Source organism: Spermophilus citellus (genome assembly GCF_964194105.1).
Source record: "Spermophilus citellus genome assembly, chromosome: 3".
Lineage (NCBI taxonomy): Eukaryota > Metazoa > Chordata > Mammalia > Rodentia > Sciuridae > Spermophilus > Spermophilus citellus.
Genome location: NC_138184.1, coordinates 136545401 through 136560218, shown reverse-complemented (window position 1 = coordinate 136560218; position 14818 = coordinate 136545401). Strand labels below are relative to the sequence as shown.

Here is a 14818-nt window from a genome sequence, read left to right as displayed (position 1 = left end):
CTAGTCCCCTTTAGGTTATCATCTGTCCTGGATGATAACCAAGCACAAGTGTCTCTAGAGTTGGGAGGGTAGCGCTTACACATTTTGTAGTCCCTGTAGAGATGTCTTGTGTGCGTTCACTCAGGAATCACTGAAGTTCATCAGTCAGCAGCCCCAAGCCACCCAGTCTGCAGGGATGTCCCTAGCTTGTTTCTTCTACACCATGACTTTTCTTCACCATCAGTGTGTGCCTGGCATTGTCCCCATCATCACTTCTAATTCTTTTATAAGCCTCACTCTGCCAGATACTACACAACTAAACAAGACATCTGCCCTCAAACACCTTGCCTTCTTGAAAGTTTGTTAGCAGACCAATTGCATGCATTCTGTGTGTTTCTGGGTGCTGTCCATCTTAACTTCAGAACTTGCCCTTGAAGTTGTTTCTTTTTCTAAATACATCACTGCTATCAGCTGCTTTTGTATGATTTGCCTCTCTTCTCATAGTGGCATGCAGAAAAAGAAATTGCAGTTTATTGCAGCTTTCATCTGATGGGGCTCTGCTGCTTTCAGAAGATGCTGACCAAGCACCATGTGATCAACAAACATATCCCCATTGGTCTATGTTGGAACCTAGGAGATTCTCAGCAAGACATACATTCCCTGTCTTGTAGGGCATGATGTAACGTGGGGCATGTTGCATCAGAACATCCCAGTCCTGGGGCCACATGTGGCTAAGAGAGCACCTAGCGATTAGCCAGAAGGTATTGCCATGGGTTGTGATGAAGAATCGGACCACCTCTAGGATAGGCTCAGAACCCTTCTGCCCTCATGGACAGCTCAGATAGCTCACGCCTCCCATTACTGCCTGTAGGATGGGTGTAGATGTAAATTCTCCCCACCCTGCTAACCTTTATCCTGATTGGTTCCTGTACATTATATTAGCTCTTTGTTTTTTCTCAATAAAGAAGATCCTGATTTGACTGTTCTCCCTGGCGCGTCTGATTGTCCTCCGCAGAGGGAGGGCTGGGTGTGGGCGGCCAGGCGACTTTTTCCTTTCTTGGCCCGTCCTGGTCGGGGCATGCTCCCCCAATCTCTCTCGCAGGTCAGGAGGGAAGGCGGGGGGCTAAAAACCCCAACACTGTCTCACCCCTGCCTGGACCCAAGCAACACTGTAGCTCCTCTCAGCTCTTTGAGGGAAGAGATGATGAATGGCACAGCTTCTAAACTATAAAGAGGTATTCAATATATGTTTGTGAAATTAGCAGAAGGAGGAAGGGAAATTAGGGAGGGGCAGAACTGAAAGTGAGATATCAGATTCTCTTCCAGGGCAAGAAGTTAGATAATGTCAAATAGAAGATTTGGTAAATAGGTTGGTGCTTCTTCATACGTATGAAATTTCTTCCCAGAGAGTACCTGATGTGCTAGAAGAATCTGATAACTGAAATAAGTATCCCAAATTTGAAGAGTGTCCAGTAAGGTTGGAAATAACATTAGGATAGTTACATAACAGAAGAGGCACAACGTGCTTAAGAGACCCAAGGAAATGAGCAGCTGCTCTTATTAACACAATGGTTCCTGTTTTGAAACTCAAACTATTAGAATTGAGTATTCTGTCTCTCCTGCCCCTAATGCTGTCCCATCTAAGTTCTAATATTTCTATTTTTTCCACCTTCCCTTACTCCCTTACATTAATACTATTTAGTGTCAATTTTTGGAGATGTTAAATGGGGTTTAACTCACCTGCCATTTTCAGTAGATTACTTTTAGCTCCCTGGAGTTGAATTGAGAACTACTCTGAAATTGAATTTAAGTACAGTGTAGGAAATTTCCATGGGTAGAGGTGGAAAGGGCTGGAGAGTCACAGTGTGCATTCCAAGTGTTTACCATCTCTGTTCTAGAGCCCAGTAGAATGAGGAGACCAGGGGGTGGTAGCTTTCATCTTTTTACCTAAATAAGAGTCAGCTAACAGCTTGGGAGGTTGAAATAGGAAGATGGCGAGTTCAAAGCCAGCCTCAGCAACTTAGGAAGGCCCTAAGCAACTCAGTGAGATCGTCTCTAAATAAAATACAGAAAAAAAAAAAAAAAAAGGCTGGGGATGTAGCACCCCTGGGTTCAATCCCTGATACCAAAAAAAAAAAAAAAAAAAAGTCATCTCAATTTCATTTTCATTCAGAAAACATTGGCTTTCAGATCATGTTCTACAGTGGCTGGAGACTTAAAAAGCTGAACAGTACCTCAGCCCTCAACCTTTTCTCAAGCCTGTTGATATCTTTTTTTTTTTTTTTTAATTTTATGTGGTTCTGAGAATCAAACCCAGGGCATTGCAGGGCCTTGCACAACCTAGGCGAGCACTATACCACTGAGCCACAACTCCAGCCCAAGCCTGTTGATATCTGATACTAAATCAGACCTCATGACTGTAGAACAGGCAGGAATAAGAGACTGTCCTTCCACTGTCAATATTTTCCAGTGGTTATTTCAGAGGCAATTTAAGCTTCTGAAACTTGAGCTCAACTAGATACTCCCAACTTAGCATCTAAGTTGCCATCCAAATTGCTAACTTGGAATCTTAGATTTGTATATTGGGAATCAGAATGTGCTGGGGAGTGGCCAATGGCTTTGACCTGCCACTAGGCATATTTCATTAATGACTGTCATGCAACTGCACATAGCGGCTTTTCCAAGGATGAATCCATCCAGTCATCTTATTTGAAGCATTCTTTGTCAGAGAAACCAAAGTGGAGTCTGTGTTTTTTACCCACCCTGGAAATGTCTGAGCTGGAATATGGGAGCTTTGAAAGCAATTTGGCCCTTAGGCCTCTGGGCCCCATCCGTCAGTAAACAGTCCTTGAGCTGCTCTCCATGTGCCGGTTATAGGCACTGCAGAGGTCATTATGTGTTTAAGAATGTCTGAGCCAGGCGCAGTGGTGCACACCTGTAATCCCAATGGCTCGGGAGGCTGAGGTGGGAGGATCTTGAGTTCAAGCCAGTCTCAGTAACTTAACGAGGCCCTAAGCAACTCATTGAGATTCTGTCTCTAAATAAAATACAAAAAAGGACTGGGATGTTGCTCAGTGGTTAAGTACCCCTGGGTTCAGTCCCTGGTACCAAAAAAAAAAAAAAAAAAAAAAAAAGAATGTCTGAGCCCCATCCACTAGGAACTTTTACACTTGGGAGGAGACAGACAAAAGCATCCCAACAAATAAATACTGCAAAGATACCAGTAAGTAGACCCAGAAAAATACAATGTGAACAGAGTACTCTTTACCTTGGGAATTCAGGAAGGCTCCCTGGAGGAGACGGCATTCACATTTCATCTAGAATAAGATCCTGAGATGGAGTTTGTGTTATAAAGCTCTTGAGGAAGCCCCTTCCAAGCCAGAGAAACAATGAAATCAAACCTGTCCAGTGGAAAGAAAGAAAGCTGGAGTGGTTGGAGTAAGGGAATGACCAGAGACCTGTCCATTATCCCGGATGTTCGCTAAATCTTGGTTGTTGGTAGTGGCTTCTTATAAGCCTTGAGAACATTTATTGCACTTCCTGGAGCTGCTTTCAAATAACCCAGTGCATTTGATTAGATTCACTTGCTTAGTTGTCCAAAGAGAGGGTGAAGAATTCTGGAAGTCAAGGTGAACCTTCCAATGGCATAATCCTGTGGAGGGAGCCAAGTGGAACAGGTGGAGAACATCTCTGCTCTTCAGAGCCTGTGCAGGTGGTGAGAGTGCGGGCTACAGTGACCAGTCACCCCAGCACATTAGCCAGGTGGAGAAGGAGCCATATCACCATCAGCAGCTGACCTACTCCCTAGAAAATCTCCTTGGACACTTGTGCTTCTATCTGTGTGCTGAGGCTAGTGCAGGCCTTCCAGGCAGCCTTAGCCATTTGCTCATTGGGTACATGAACCCTTCAAAGCAGCATGTCCAAAAAAAGGAAAATATCTTCTCTATAAAACCTGTATCCACCTCTGAATTCTTTCTTTCCAACTGCTGGCTGCAGTCTAGGCTCAGGCCCCTAGCTTGGGAACTGACAAGTTGTCTCTCTCCCCTGAATGACTTGGTAGATCCCTCTGTGGACAGTCTTCATCACAGCTCCCTCCCCAGGCAAAGCTGTTTTGATTTGGCCTTTTCAAGTGCTTGCTTTCACCTCTTTCAACTCCTCCAACCTCTATGGGGCCAGGCTCCTCTGTGCATCTCTGTGCACACACCTGACATACCACACATCATATCCTGATTTGACTTTAGCTTCAAAGAGGCTGTGAGCGCCTTGCAGGCAGGGGCATGTCAGAAAACCACGTCCATGCTCAGCCACTACACACAGTACGGCTCCAGCAGTGTTGCTGAGTTGCTGAGCAGGTCCTCTTTGTATGTAGTGATTTTATCTATTTTCTCATTATCATCAAAGGCACACCAAGTGAAAATGGGTACTGAATATGGTTAGCTGTTTTCTTCTTCATACTCATCTAAATTTATTCAAATTCCTTGCATGAAGCAGCTAAAGTTACTTTTAGAATGTTTTGTGGAGAAATGTATATAACATCAAATTTTCCATTTTTGCCATTTTTCAGCGTATGGTTCAGTAGCGTTAGCACATTCACACTGTGTGTAGCCACCACCACCCTCTGTCTCCTGCACTTGCTCATCCCAAACTGAAATTCCATTCACATTACATAGTAACTCCCTATTCCCCGGATGGTCCCATTCTCATTTCTGCTTCTATCAGCTTGACCACTCTGGGTCCCTCATGTAAGTGGAATCATGCATTGTCTATATTTTTGTGACTGGCATGTTTCACTTAGCATAGTCTCTTCAATGTTCTTCTACGTTGTAGCAGGTATTAGAATTTCCTTCCTTTTTAAGGTTGAATGACCTATTCCATTGAATGAATACACCACATTTTGTTATCTGTTGATGGACGTTGGAGCTGCTTCTACCTTTTGGTTATTCTGACTACTGCTGCCATGAACATTGGTGTGCAAATATATTTTCAAGTGCTTGCTTTCAACTCTTGGGGAATATCTGAAAGTAGAATTGTTGGATGATTTGGTAAAAATTACCTGTAAAATTTAGAAGCATTTTTTTTTTTTTACTATTTTTGGAGTAGTGGTTTTAATTCAAACTAAAGGTCACTGTAAGATGAGAGGAGACAAAAATGCAGGCTGAAATTCCACACTTTTGTTCTCACAACTTGTGTGATGCTGCTTGGTGATATGACATGATTTGTTTTCAAGTGTGGTTTTGATTTTTTTTTTTCTTACAGCATCAAGCTTCTAGCTGTGCAAGAACTACTTGACAAAGAGGCCCTGGAAAAGGTAAATAATTTGTTCTTCCTGCCCCATCTTCACAAACTGCAGAGTGCCACACGTGGGGAAAAGTCTGCTTCTCCCAGTCACCAGAGACAGCACTTATGGCAAAGGTGGTCCGTTATTTTGTATTCTGGATAGTGAGGTGTACACAACTGTAACCAGAACTCTCCACATTGCTCATACTTTGTTCACACTTGCCGAAGCAGCCTTGCTGGTTTCTCCAGGGTTGTGTGAAGGCAGGGGTTTGACCTACAACAGGGTGGGCCACTAAGGAAAGGCCTTCTGGGGTTCACAGCACCACGAGCCAGAGGTCTCCCACCAGCCAGGTTCTGAGCTCACCCCTTCCTGCCCCTCTGCTTAGCATTTTCTATCATCTGGGTATGTGGCTGATGGAATTGAGACCTGGCAATGTTCAGTAACTTGCCCAAAGCAAATGAACTAAATGGAAAAGTAATGATTTGAATCCCGTAGTTTCATTTCCCAAACCAGTGCTTTTCTATTTAGCAGGCAAGTTTATAAGTTTGTTTCCCTAAATTTTAGGCTATCTCTGAGGATTGGGAAACAATACTATTGCCATGAACATTGGGATATAGATATCTTTTCAGGTGCCTGCTCTCAACCCTTGGGGAATATACCTGAAAGTGGATTAACCCACCCCCAAATTGATGTTTCATTGTCCCCTGAAGAGACATCCAATGTGTCTCTGTTTTCTATGTTCAGGTCAAGTCCAAAACAAGATCCTTTCCTAGTTGTGGGTTCAAGTTCTGCATGAGAGTTGGGGGGACTGTACAAAGTAGGCGGGGCAGGTGCTGAGGAGGGCAGGTGCTGAGGAGGACAGGCCCCCACACGCCACACCTTGGGCTGCAACTTATACCTACTCACCTGGGGTAGCTCAGGACTCTTCCTGTAGGCATAACTATGGGTATTAATTGGAATAGTTATGCTCACATAAAAGCAAATGGTTTGAAAGATAAGTACCCAAACAATATGATTTTATTTTTTGGAATTTAAAAATGGTTTAGATCAGTGGCCAGTCTATTAGCACTAAAGCGAATAAATTCTTTAAAATAAGCACCAAGAAGTGCTGAGGGGGAGAGAAGGGTCTGAGCTCTGGTGTTGTATTTAACATCCCCTCAGCCTCGTTTCCAACCTGGGTCAAACTGGGATAGTGTTGCTGTCTAGCCTCAGAGAGGCAAGAGGAGGACTAAATGAGTTAATGTAGTAAAAGGGCTTTCTAAATACCAAAAGCACTCTACTCATATTAATTCTTAATTACTTGTATTAATTCTTAATATGCATTCAGCCATTAAACCACACTAGGCCTGGCTATAAAAGCTATTAGCCAAACAACAGCACTGGATATAGATGGTAGATTAGATAAAGGTATTATATCAATGCCAACTTCTCCTTAATTTGATAATTTGCTTGTGATCATATAAGGGATTGGTTTTGTCCTTGAGAATGATAGCTGATGTATTTAGGAATAAAGGAACATGAAGTTTAAAACTTGTTCTCAAATGATTCTGAAAAAAAATAGTGATCTATTTAAGAGAAAGATCAGCATAATAATAAAGCAAATGAGACAAATTGTAAACAATGGAGCTTTCAGGCAAAGGGGTATATGAAAGTTTTAGGTATGTTCTTGAAACTTTTCTAGTTGACCCTTCTTCTCCCACCCCCCTCTTTTTTCCTTCATTATGGTCACTGTAGTTATTTGTGTTATTCCTCAAAATAAATAAATAAAGTCCGAAAACCTGGTAACTGTGGAGCCCCAGTGCTAAGTCTAGCAGTATAATAAAAATACACATACCAAAAATATAACTTAGGCTTTTGAGTTGTGTACTGTCAGTGTAGAGAGGCCACATAGCCAAGCCAGGGTGACTAACTGCGTACACAATCTAACAGTGAAATGGGGCCAGATTGCTGTGGTTGGCAGATGAGCCAGTTACATTACCCTGAGAATTCCTTGTAGAGGCTACCATGGCTTGGGACCAAAGCCTGCCTCCATAATGAATGGATTATCTTGGGTTATTTATCCTCTCTGAGCCTTAGGTTCCCAGTCAGAAAAAATGGAAATCATAATCCCCAATTCACAGAGGTTTTGAGAGGGTTAATTGGATAGTCCATGTGAAGATCTTAAGCCCTGTGCCCAGCACTCAGTGATCTCCAAAAGTTAGCTGCTGTACAGACTCTTCTTCCTCCTCCTCATCTTCTGCCTCCTCCTCATCTTCTGCCTCCTGTCTTCTTCTCTCAACAAGTCTGATGATGAGTTTGTGTTGTTTCTCATCTCAGTAGATGAGCAGCAGAAAGCTGATCTTAATGTGCACAGGGGCAAACTGAGAGCCAGGTGCACTCAATTTCCTTCTTTCCCCTCTGTGCATTGGTTCATTCATTCTTTCATGCAGTAGGCATTTGTTGATATTTCAGTGTGCCAGTAGAAAACATTTCTAGAAAAGTCCAGAAGCAACCAGGCATCACAAGTTTGGTGGCCAGTTGTATTTGGGGTAACACATGATATATTGCCTGCAATCGTACTATTTTTTGCAGTAAGATTGGGCCAGTTGATATGCTGAAATAAGATATGTTCCCTGAGAGCCTCATCACTGACAGATTCCCTTCCACTGAGAAGTTGTTGTGTTTTTTTTAAAACTACAGAGTTCTGCTACTCAAAGTGTGGCCTACAGACCAGCAGCATTGGAAACCTGTTAGAAATGCAGAATCTCAGTTCCCATCCTAGATCCCCAGAATCAGACCACATTCTAAATCGACTTCAGGTGACTTGCATGCACTGAAGTCCAAGAAGACTGCTGCAGGATCATTGATTATCAACATCATGACTGTTTACTAGTTTATAATAGTCAGAGCCTATGAGAAGTCAAATTTTTTTCTTTATGGCCAATTAAGCTCCTTTTTATGGCATCAAAATAGAGGTAGACACCATCATTCTAATTCTAAGAACCTTGTTTTTGTTTTTTGTTTGTTTGTTTGCTTGTTTTTTAATCTTTGACTTGCCTGCTGCTTCTTTTCACTAGAAACATAGTCTTTATTTAATTTAGCAGGTAAAGCCTGCAAGAAGGGCCCAACATACCCAGCCTGCAGACCTCAGACCTCTTTGTCTTGTAGCTGGGTGTCAAATGGCAACCCACTTTTGGGTTGTGTAGTTACTAAACTCCAGAGACCCTATAATGATGGAACTGGACAGTTCTAGACCCAACAGTCAGGAGTGTAGAGGTCTCCCTCTTATAAAATGGGAGCGATTCTGAAGGGGTCCTCTCCCTCGTAGGCATGGGTAGGTTAGATCTGAACAGTAAAGGATTTAAATGATAGAAGACATAATATCAAACACTAAAAAGAAGCCGCAGTGTTTGGAGGTCTCACAGAGAGTAGTTTTTCTCACTGCTGTCGGCATTACTGTGATCTTAGTATTTTGGCTGCCCCCAGCCCGTGTGCCTGAGTTGCACTTTCCCTGGTGGTTCTCGGAGGAGAGCCTTTCCATTTTTAGAAGTGCCAAGGTTTTCCTGCTTTGTACAGAATTCAGAGCCAGTTTACTCCCAGCCTCGCCTCTGTTTGGCAGTGGGACCTGGCAAAGGACATTCCTCTGAGGCTCAGGCCCCCTTTCCTCATCTATAAGACCCTTTTCTATGGTTCCCTCCCATTCAAACTCTGGGGCTTCATTTTATATGATCCTTGCTCACATGACAAAGGGAATATTTGGGCTTTTTGTACTCTTGTCTTCTAGGTTTTTCTGAGATTGACACCTGCTTGAAAAGCTGCCTGTGTGATTCAGGCCTGTTGGGGGCACAGGCCACCCATCTCACACCTGTTGCCCCTCTTGCTCCAACCCCCAGTCCCCCCTTGCTCTAGGCCATGACTCAGCCATTAATCCCAAGTCAACTGAGTTCATGCTCCATCTTCTAGAACTGGCTCTGAGGGTGCACAGCTGGGGGTGACTTCAGCTCAGCTGCCCCTTGCAAGGGATCTACTGGGCTAGTTACCCACCAACCTCAGTTTCTTTCCAGCTTCTTTACCCTTGTGGTCCTTATTGGGTTTGAGGGCTTTTGTGTTTCATCCGTTCTACTCACCATCAAAGCAGGCTTTCTGAGAAAACATAAATGGTGAACACATGACCGGTGAGCCCAGGACATAGGCCAGTAGGGCTCTGGTTTTTACCTCTTACTGTGTGTCTTAACTTAGGGGCAGTAGATTGGGGAGAAGGCTTGGAACACCTAGCAGGTTAAATCTCTGGATTTCTCTTCTCCACCAACATGGCACAGAGCTAGTTCCCAAACTAGTGACAGTGATTTGTCACTTACTGAAAAAATAAGTCATAAACCAAGCAATTAGCAATCTAAGTCTCTTTGTCAGTTTCTTATTTCAAAAAATTGTTAGAACTGTGAGCAGGGCATCTAATAGATATAAATATCGGGCATGTAACCTCTCTCAGAGAAAGTGTTTTGGATTTAGATGTGCTTTTTTTTGTCACATTTCCATCAGGTCCCAAGAGCAAGGAATTACTTTGAGAAGGATTCACGTCATGCAGCCTGTGTGTTCTTTGCTTTGAGAGTGGGACCTTTTTGTTTTTCTGAACTTAAGTCACAGGGACTTGTTTCCCAGGCTTTAAAAACAGGCTCATCTAATCCTTTAAACATGGCATTGCATGGAAGGAAATAAAAATATTGGTACAGCTTGATTTAGAAAGATCGTTTTTCAATGACCCTTTCAAATGGCTTCCTGCAAAGCTGCAGACAATAGTTTGGCCAAGTCACTCCAGCTAGAGGTCACCCTCACCCTGGCAGGACCAAAGGGCGGGCCACCAGCTGACCCAACCTAGACCAACGCCTGTCTGAAAAGCTGCCTGTGTAAGCCAGGCTTCCTGGAGACACAGTCCACCCAGCTCACCACGGTTGCCTGTTCAGTCTCACCCCACCCTGGCACCCCCAGGCCACAACTCAGCTCACAAGTCAACTAAGTTCATGCTTCATCTTCTAGATCTGGGCTGTGGGGTATGCTACTGGGTTCAAATCCCCTTGCTCAAGAAGGGGATTGTCAGGCAAGTTACCAACAACTTCAGTTTCTTTTCAACATGCAGGGTCACAATCCCATATCATTGAGATTATTTATGAGAATTAAGTGAAATAATAAATAAAGAGATTGTATACATAGTAAGCACCAGAGTGACAGTACCTGATATCCTCCCAAGTGCTGTCAGTAAGCTGAACCTCTGGTTTTCATTCATCATCAACATCATTGGTGCCTCCTCCTCCTCTCTTGAGAAGCCCAATTTGAGATTGATTGCTGTCATCAGAAGATGTTAAAGAAAAAGTTACAGATGGGCATAGTGGTGCATGCCTGTAATCCCAACAGCTCGGAAGGATAAGACAGGAGGATCACAAGTTCAAAACCAACCTCAGTGACTTAGTAAGGCCCTAAGCAACTTGGTGAGACCCTGTCTCTAAATAAAATATTAAAAAAGGGCTGGGAATGGATAGTTAAGCAATCCTGGGTTCAATCCCTTGTACCTCCCCCCCCCCAAAAAAAGAGAGAAACTTACATCCCTACTTCATTCATATGCCAAACTCTGTGTGTCTGTTCATCCCCTTGTCTGCTGCCACTAGATATTTTTCTTAGTATTTCAGCTTTGGAGTCAGCAGTTGTGTCTAGTTTTCCTGAAGGTGGAGCAGATGATCTTCAAGACCCCTCTTAGGTAAAGTAAATATATATTTCCCCAGCAAGCCTGGGACTAGAAAAATTTGAACTTGCTGCATTACCCAGGGTCTTTTCCAGCCAAACCTTTGTGGTGAGCCACACTGGAATTAGAGGTTTAGTCCTCAGGGAATTTTCAGCAGGAAATGGGGGGCGGGGGGGGTAAAAACATTTTGACATAGATGTATGTGACTATCCTAATGATGCTAAACGCTCATGGCTGTCATTGGTGGTGGTGTTTCAGAATATATATGCGTAAACCAAGCTGTTGTAGCATGCCTTCAAAGTGGTTTTTAATGCAATTTGGATTTCCAATTACTTTTGTTTGTGTGATAATCCAGTACCTGCTCTGTGCCTAAATTATAGTCTATACCAAGCGGGATAAAATTATAAAATACTTTACATTTGAATGACATGCAAAGAATTCCAAAATGTCTGAAGTGAGTGAGACTCACTATCCAAGGCAATCCTGTTTTGTAGATGGGATGAACTGCTTTATAATTATGAAGGATGGAAAGGCAGAGGTAAAACTGTGGTAGAACTGAGTGAAACTATCCAAGGCAATCCTGTTTTGTAGACGGGATGCTGAGGCCGTGGGAATTGAAGTGCCTCTCTCCCACTAGGTCCCCAGCAGGTGTGCTAATAAACCAGGATCTACCCCAGTGGGCTGGATTCCATATCTGGACTCTCTTCGGTATAGCCCCTACCTCTCTTCCATGATCTCATTTAACCTGGACATCAGGCTTAGTAGGCTTAGTGAACAACACTATCGCCACATTTTCTAGGGATGGCAGCAGGTCCAGAGGGTCAGTCCCTGCGCCAAGTGATGGAGAACGGAAACCCAGATCTTCTAACAACATGACTTGAGGCAAAACAGACGGGTGGTTGGTGTTTGTCTGCATAGGCACCATTTGGTCTCAGAGAATGTGGGCTTGGGGTTGGAGAGAAGGCAGTAAGGGTTTGGGGTTATAGATATGGACATTGTTTGGGGAACATGCAAAATAAAGGAATAAGCAGTGGTATGAGGACTGCCTGGAGCCCACTGATCAAGCAAGAGGTCTATGAGCTGATGAGGAATGTCAGGAAAGGAGGGAAAACATGGATTGGATGCACCCTTTACTGACACTCCGAGTCCAAAGAAATTGCTTTAGTTTTATAAAAAATTTTTAAAATTCTGTTTGGAAAACACAATGTGCCCTTTAAAAATATCAGCATGAGATTCTTCAGGTCCCTTAGTTTGTTTTCTCCCCTACACTAAGTCCTTCATGTAGTTGGAACTTAATTGGAAGGTCATCTTGAGTGGTCAGCATTCAGTGTCGGTAGAGTGGTTTTGTTTTCTCAGCGGGTTGAGCTGGACCAGTGTCTGATCATGATTGAACTCATTGCCATCCCTTTCCTGCCTAAATCTTTTGTCAGCAGGAAGCTGGCTACTTTGCTTGAAAGGACCAGTGAGCAGAAATAGGGGCCCCACTGGGGACCTCAAGCTGTGCAGCATGGAGTCTGACTCAGGCTCCCCTTGGCCACTGCACTGCCCACCAGCTCCACTTTCCAACCTGTACTCTTGGGGTCCACCCACGCACCTTGCTACCTGGCAGGGGAGCCTCTGGAATTATGGGCCAGGTTCCACAGTTCATTTAAAAGGGGAGAGGGGGCTGGAGAGGTAGCTCGGTGGTAGAGCACTTGCCTCACAGGCAGAATCCCTGGGTGTAGTCACCAGTACTGCAAAAAAAAAAAAAAAAAAAAAAAAGAATTTTTTTAAAAGATGTATTTTCTCCTTATTCTTTGAAAGTCATCCCAAGATACCATGTATATATTTAGGGGATCCTCCTACCTTTCCCTTTTTCATGAAGAGGTTTTATTTGAAGTGAGAAAAAAGGAGAGTTCCCAAATAGAAGTTTTACATCCTCTTTAGCTTTATCAGTTGTCAAAGATAAGCAAATTAAATAATGAGGTTCATTTAAAAATTCATTATTTAAAAACATGATGTGTGGGCTGTGAATATAGTTCAGTGGTAGGATTCTTGCCTAGCATGTGTGAGGTTCTGGGTTCAATTTGCAAAAAAAAAAAAAAAAAATTTAAGTAAAAAAATAAAAATATGATGTGTAATGTTAAAATTATGTAAGCCCAGTGTCCCCATTCACTGCTGGTGATGTGAGACTATCCTTCAGTAAGCTCTTGAACCCTGGGATTCATTAGTCCTCAAGACACCCCTACCCTTTGACCAGGATCCCATTTCTGGGAGTGTATCTTAAGGAAATGATTCTTAGAAATGGAAAAATAATAAGCATGTTATAGCATGCTTTATAATTATAAAGGATGGAAAGGCAGAGGTGAAACTGGGGTAGATCGACCTGGGGAACTGAGAGAAGGGGGAACTTGACTTGGAACCAGTGAGTGGTTCATGGCTTAGGTGTCAGAAAAGAATTTCAGCCAAAGGCATAGACAGAGGTTATTTAGAAAGTAGATACATATACAAAGGAAAATGGGAGCACTCTCAAGAGAGAATGCCTTCAAGATAAAGCAAAGAATATACATTTAAGAGGGAGAGATGGGAACTTGTAGGTGTGGGCTGTTAATATTTATAGATGGATGGTTGCAAGGGGCTGGACAAGGGGCAGGATGGGGCTACACAATTTTGTACCAGTTTTTCCTGTGCTTGTGCAGTGCCTTTGGGTTACAAGGGCATGGTCAGGGGTGCAGGCCTAAGGCTCAGGAGTTGTGATTGTTCATGGGTGCTTTCTGCATTTCAGTGGCTGATGGGCATCTCCTTTCAGACTTAGTGTATCTTTTTGGTTTTTTTTAATTCATGATTTAAAAACATGATGTGTGGGCTGTGGTACTAGGGATTAAAGCCAAGCTACATCTCCAGGCTTCTTCAATTTTTATTTTGAGATAGGGCCTCCCTAAATTGCTGAGGCTGGCCCCAAACTTGCAGTGCTCCTCCTTCAGCCTCCCAAGTCATTGGGATGATAGGCATGCACCACTGCGCCTGTCTGAGACTCACTGTATCTCTTTATCCCAAATTTCTATCTCAAGAAGCATTGCAAAAACAAACAACAACAATAACAATAACTGGGGGAAAAGAAAAAAAAAACATTTTGTGGGGAAGAGAACCCTAAACTAATGTTCTCATTTCATCAGGGAAATTTGGGGGGAAAAAAACAATAAAACATAATTAGATAACTTTTCTATTTTCAGTTTTATCATTGACTTAATATTTCTGTATTGGGCTTTTTAAAAGAACAGAAATCTCATATACACGGGGACCACAAATCCACACAGAGGCCAAAGACCAGCCCCACAGAAAAGTCATTTCAATCAGGCCTCAAGGTCAAGAGCCTTGCCTTTTGGCCGTTTTTTCAGGTATAAATGCTTACAGAGCTGGGTTTATTTTGACTGTGAGAAACTGCCCGCTCCATGTTTTATTGAGACTCCTATTACCAACCAAAGAGTCTTGCTGGCCTCTCATGGTGGCACATAAACGATTAGCTGATTTTGTGACTTTTCAAGCCTCTGGTTTAAGCACAGTGTGTCTGTTAAAACTTTTACTGTGCTGGCTTTTTCTCCTTGAGATGCCCTCTTTCCTCTTGGAGGATATCTGTAGTAGCTTATATCAGAATAACCTTCTTTCAATAATAATATCAACTCTGGGTAGAATGCATTCAAGTAATTGACATCATTGAAGTGCAGACAAAGCAGGCAGAAACTAAAGGGGCTTCAACCCTTGAAGGAAGGAACCAACACTGGGTAAGATCCATGCCACTGCAGCTTTTTCTGAATGTACTCCCCAGCCTATGTGGGAAGTCACCACTCAGGCACACAGTGGAGGTCTCT

The 14818-nt window shown here is 43.1% G+C and overlaps 1 protein-coding gene across 2 annotated transcripts in view; it reads left to right on the top strand.

The window, feature by feature from the left end:
- The window catches only part of EEPD1 (endonuclease/exonuclease/phosphatase family domain containing 1), a 117127-nt gene that overhangs the window by 60937 nt on the left and 41372 nt on the right, over positions 1-14818 (top strand). For both annotated transcript variants that reach the window (XM_081284489.1, XM_081284490.1), the window contains exon 3: positions 5236-5287. In XM_081284489.1, the coding sequence (XP_081140615.1) occupies positions 5236-5287 (52 nt within the window). The remainder of the gene's footprint in view (positions 1-5235; positions 5288-14818) is intronic.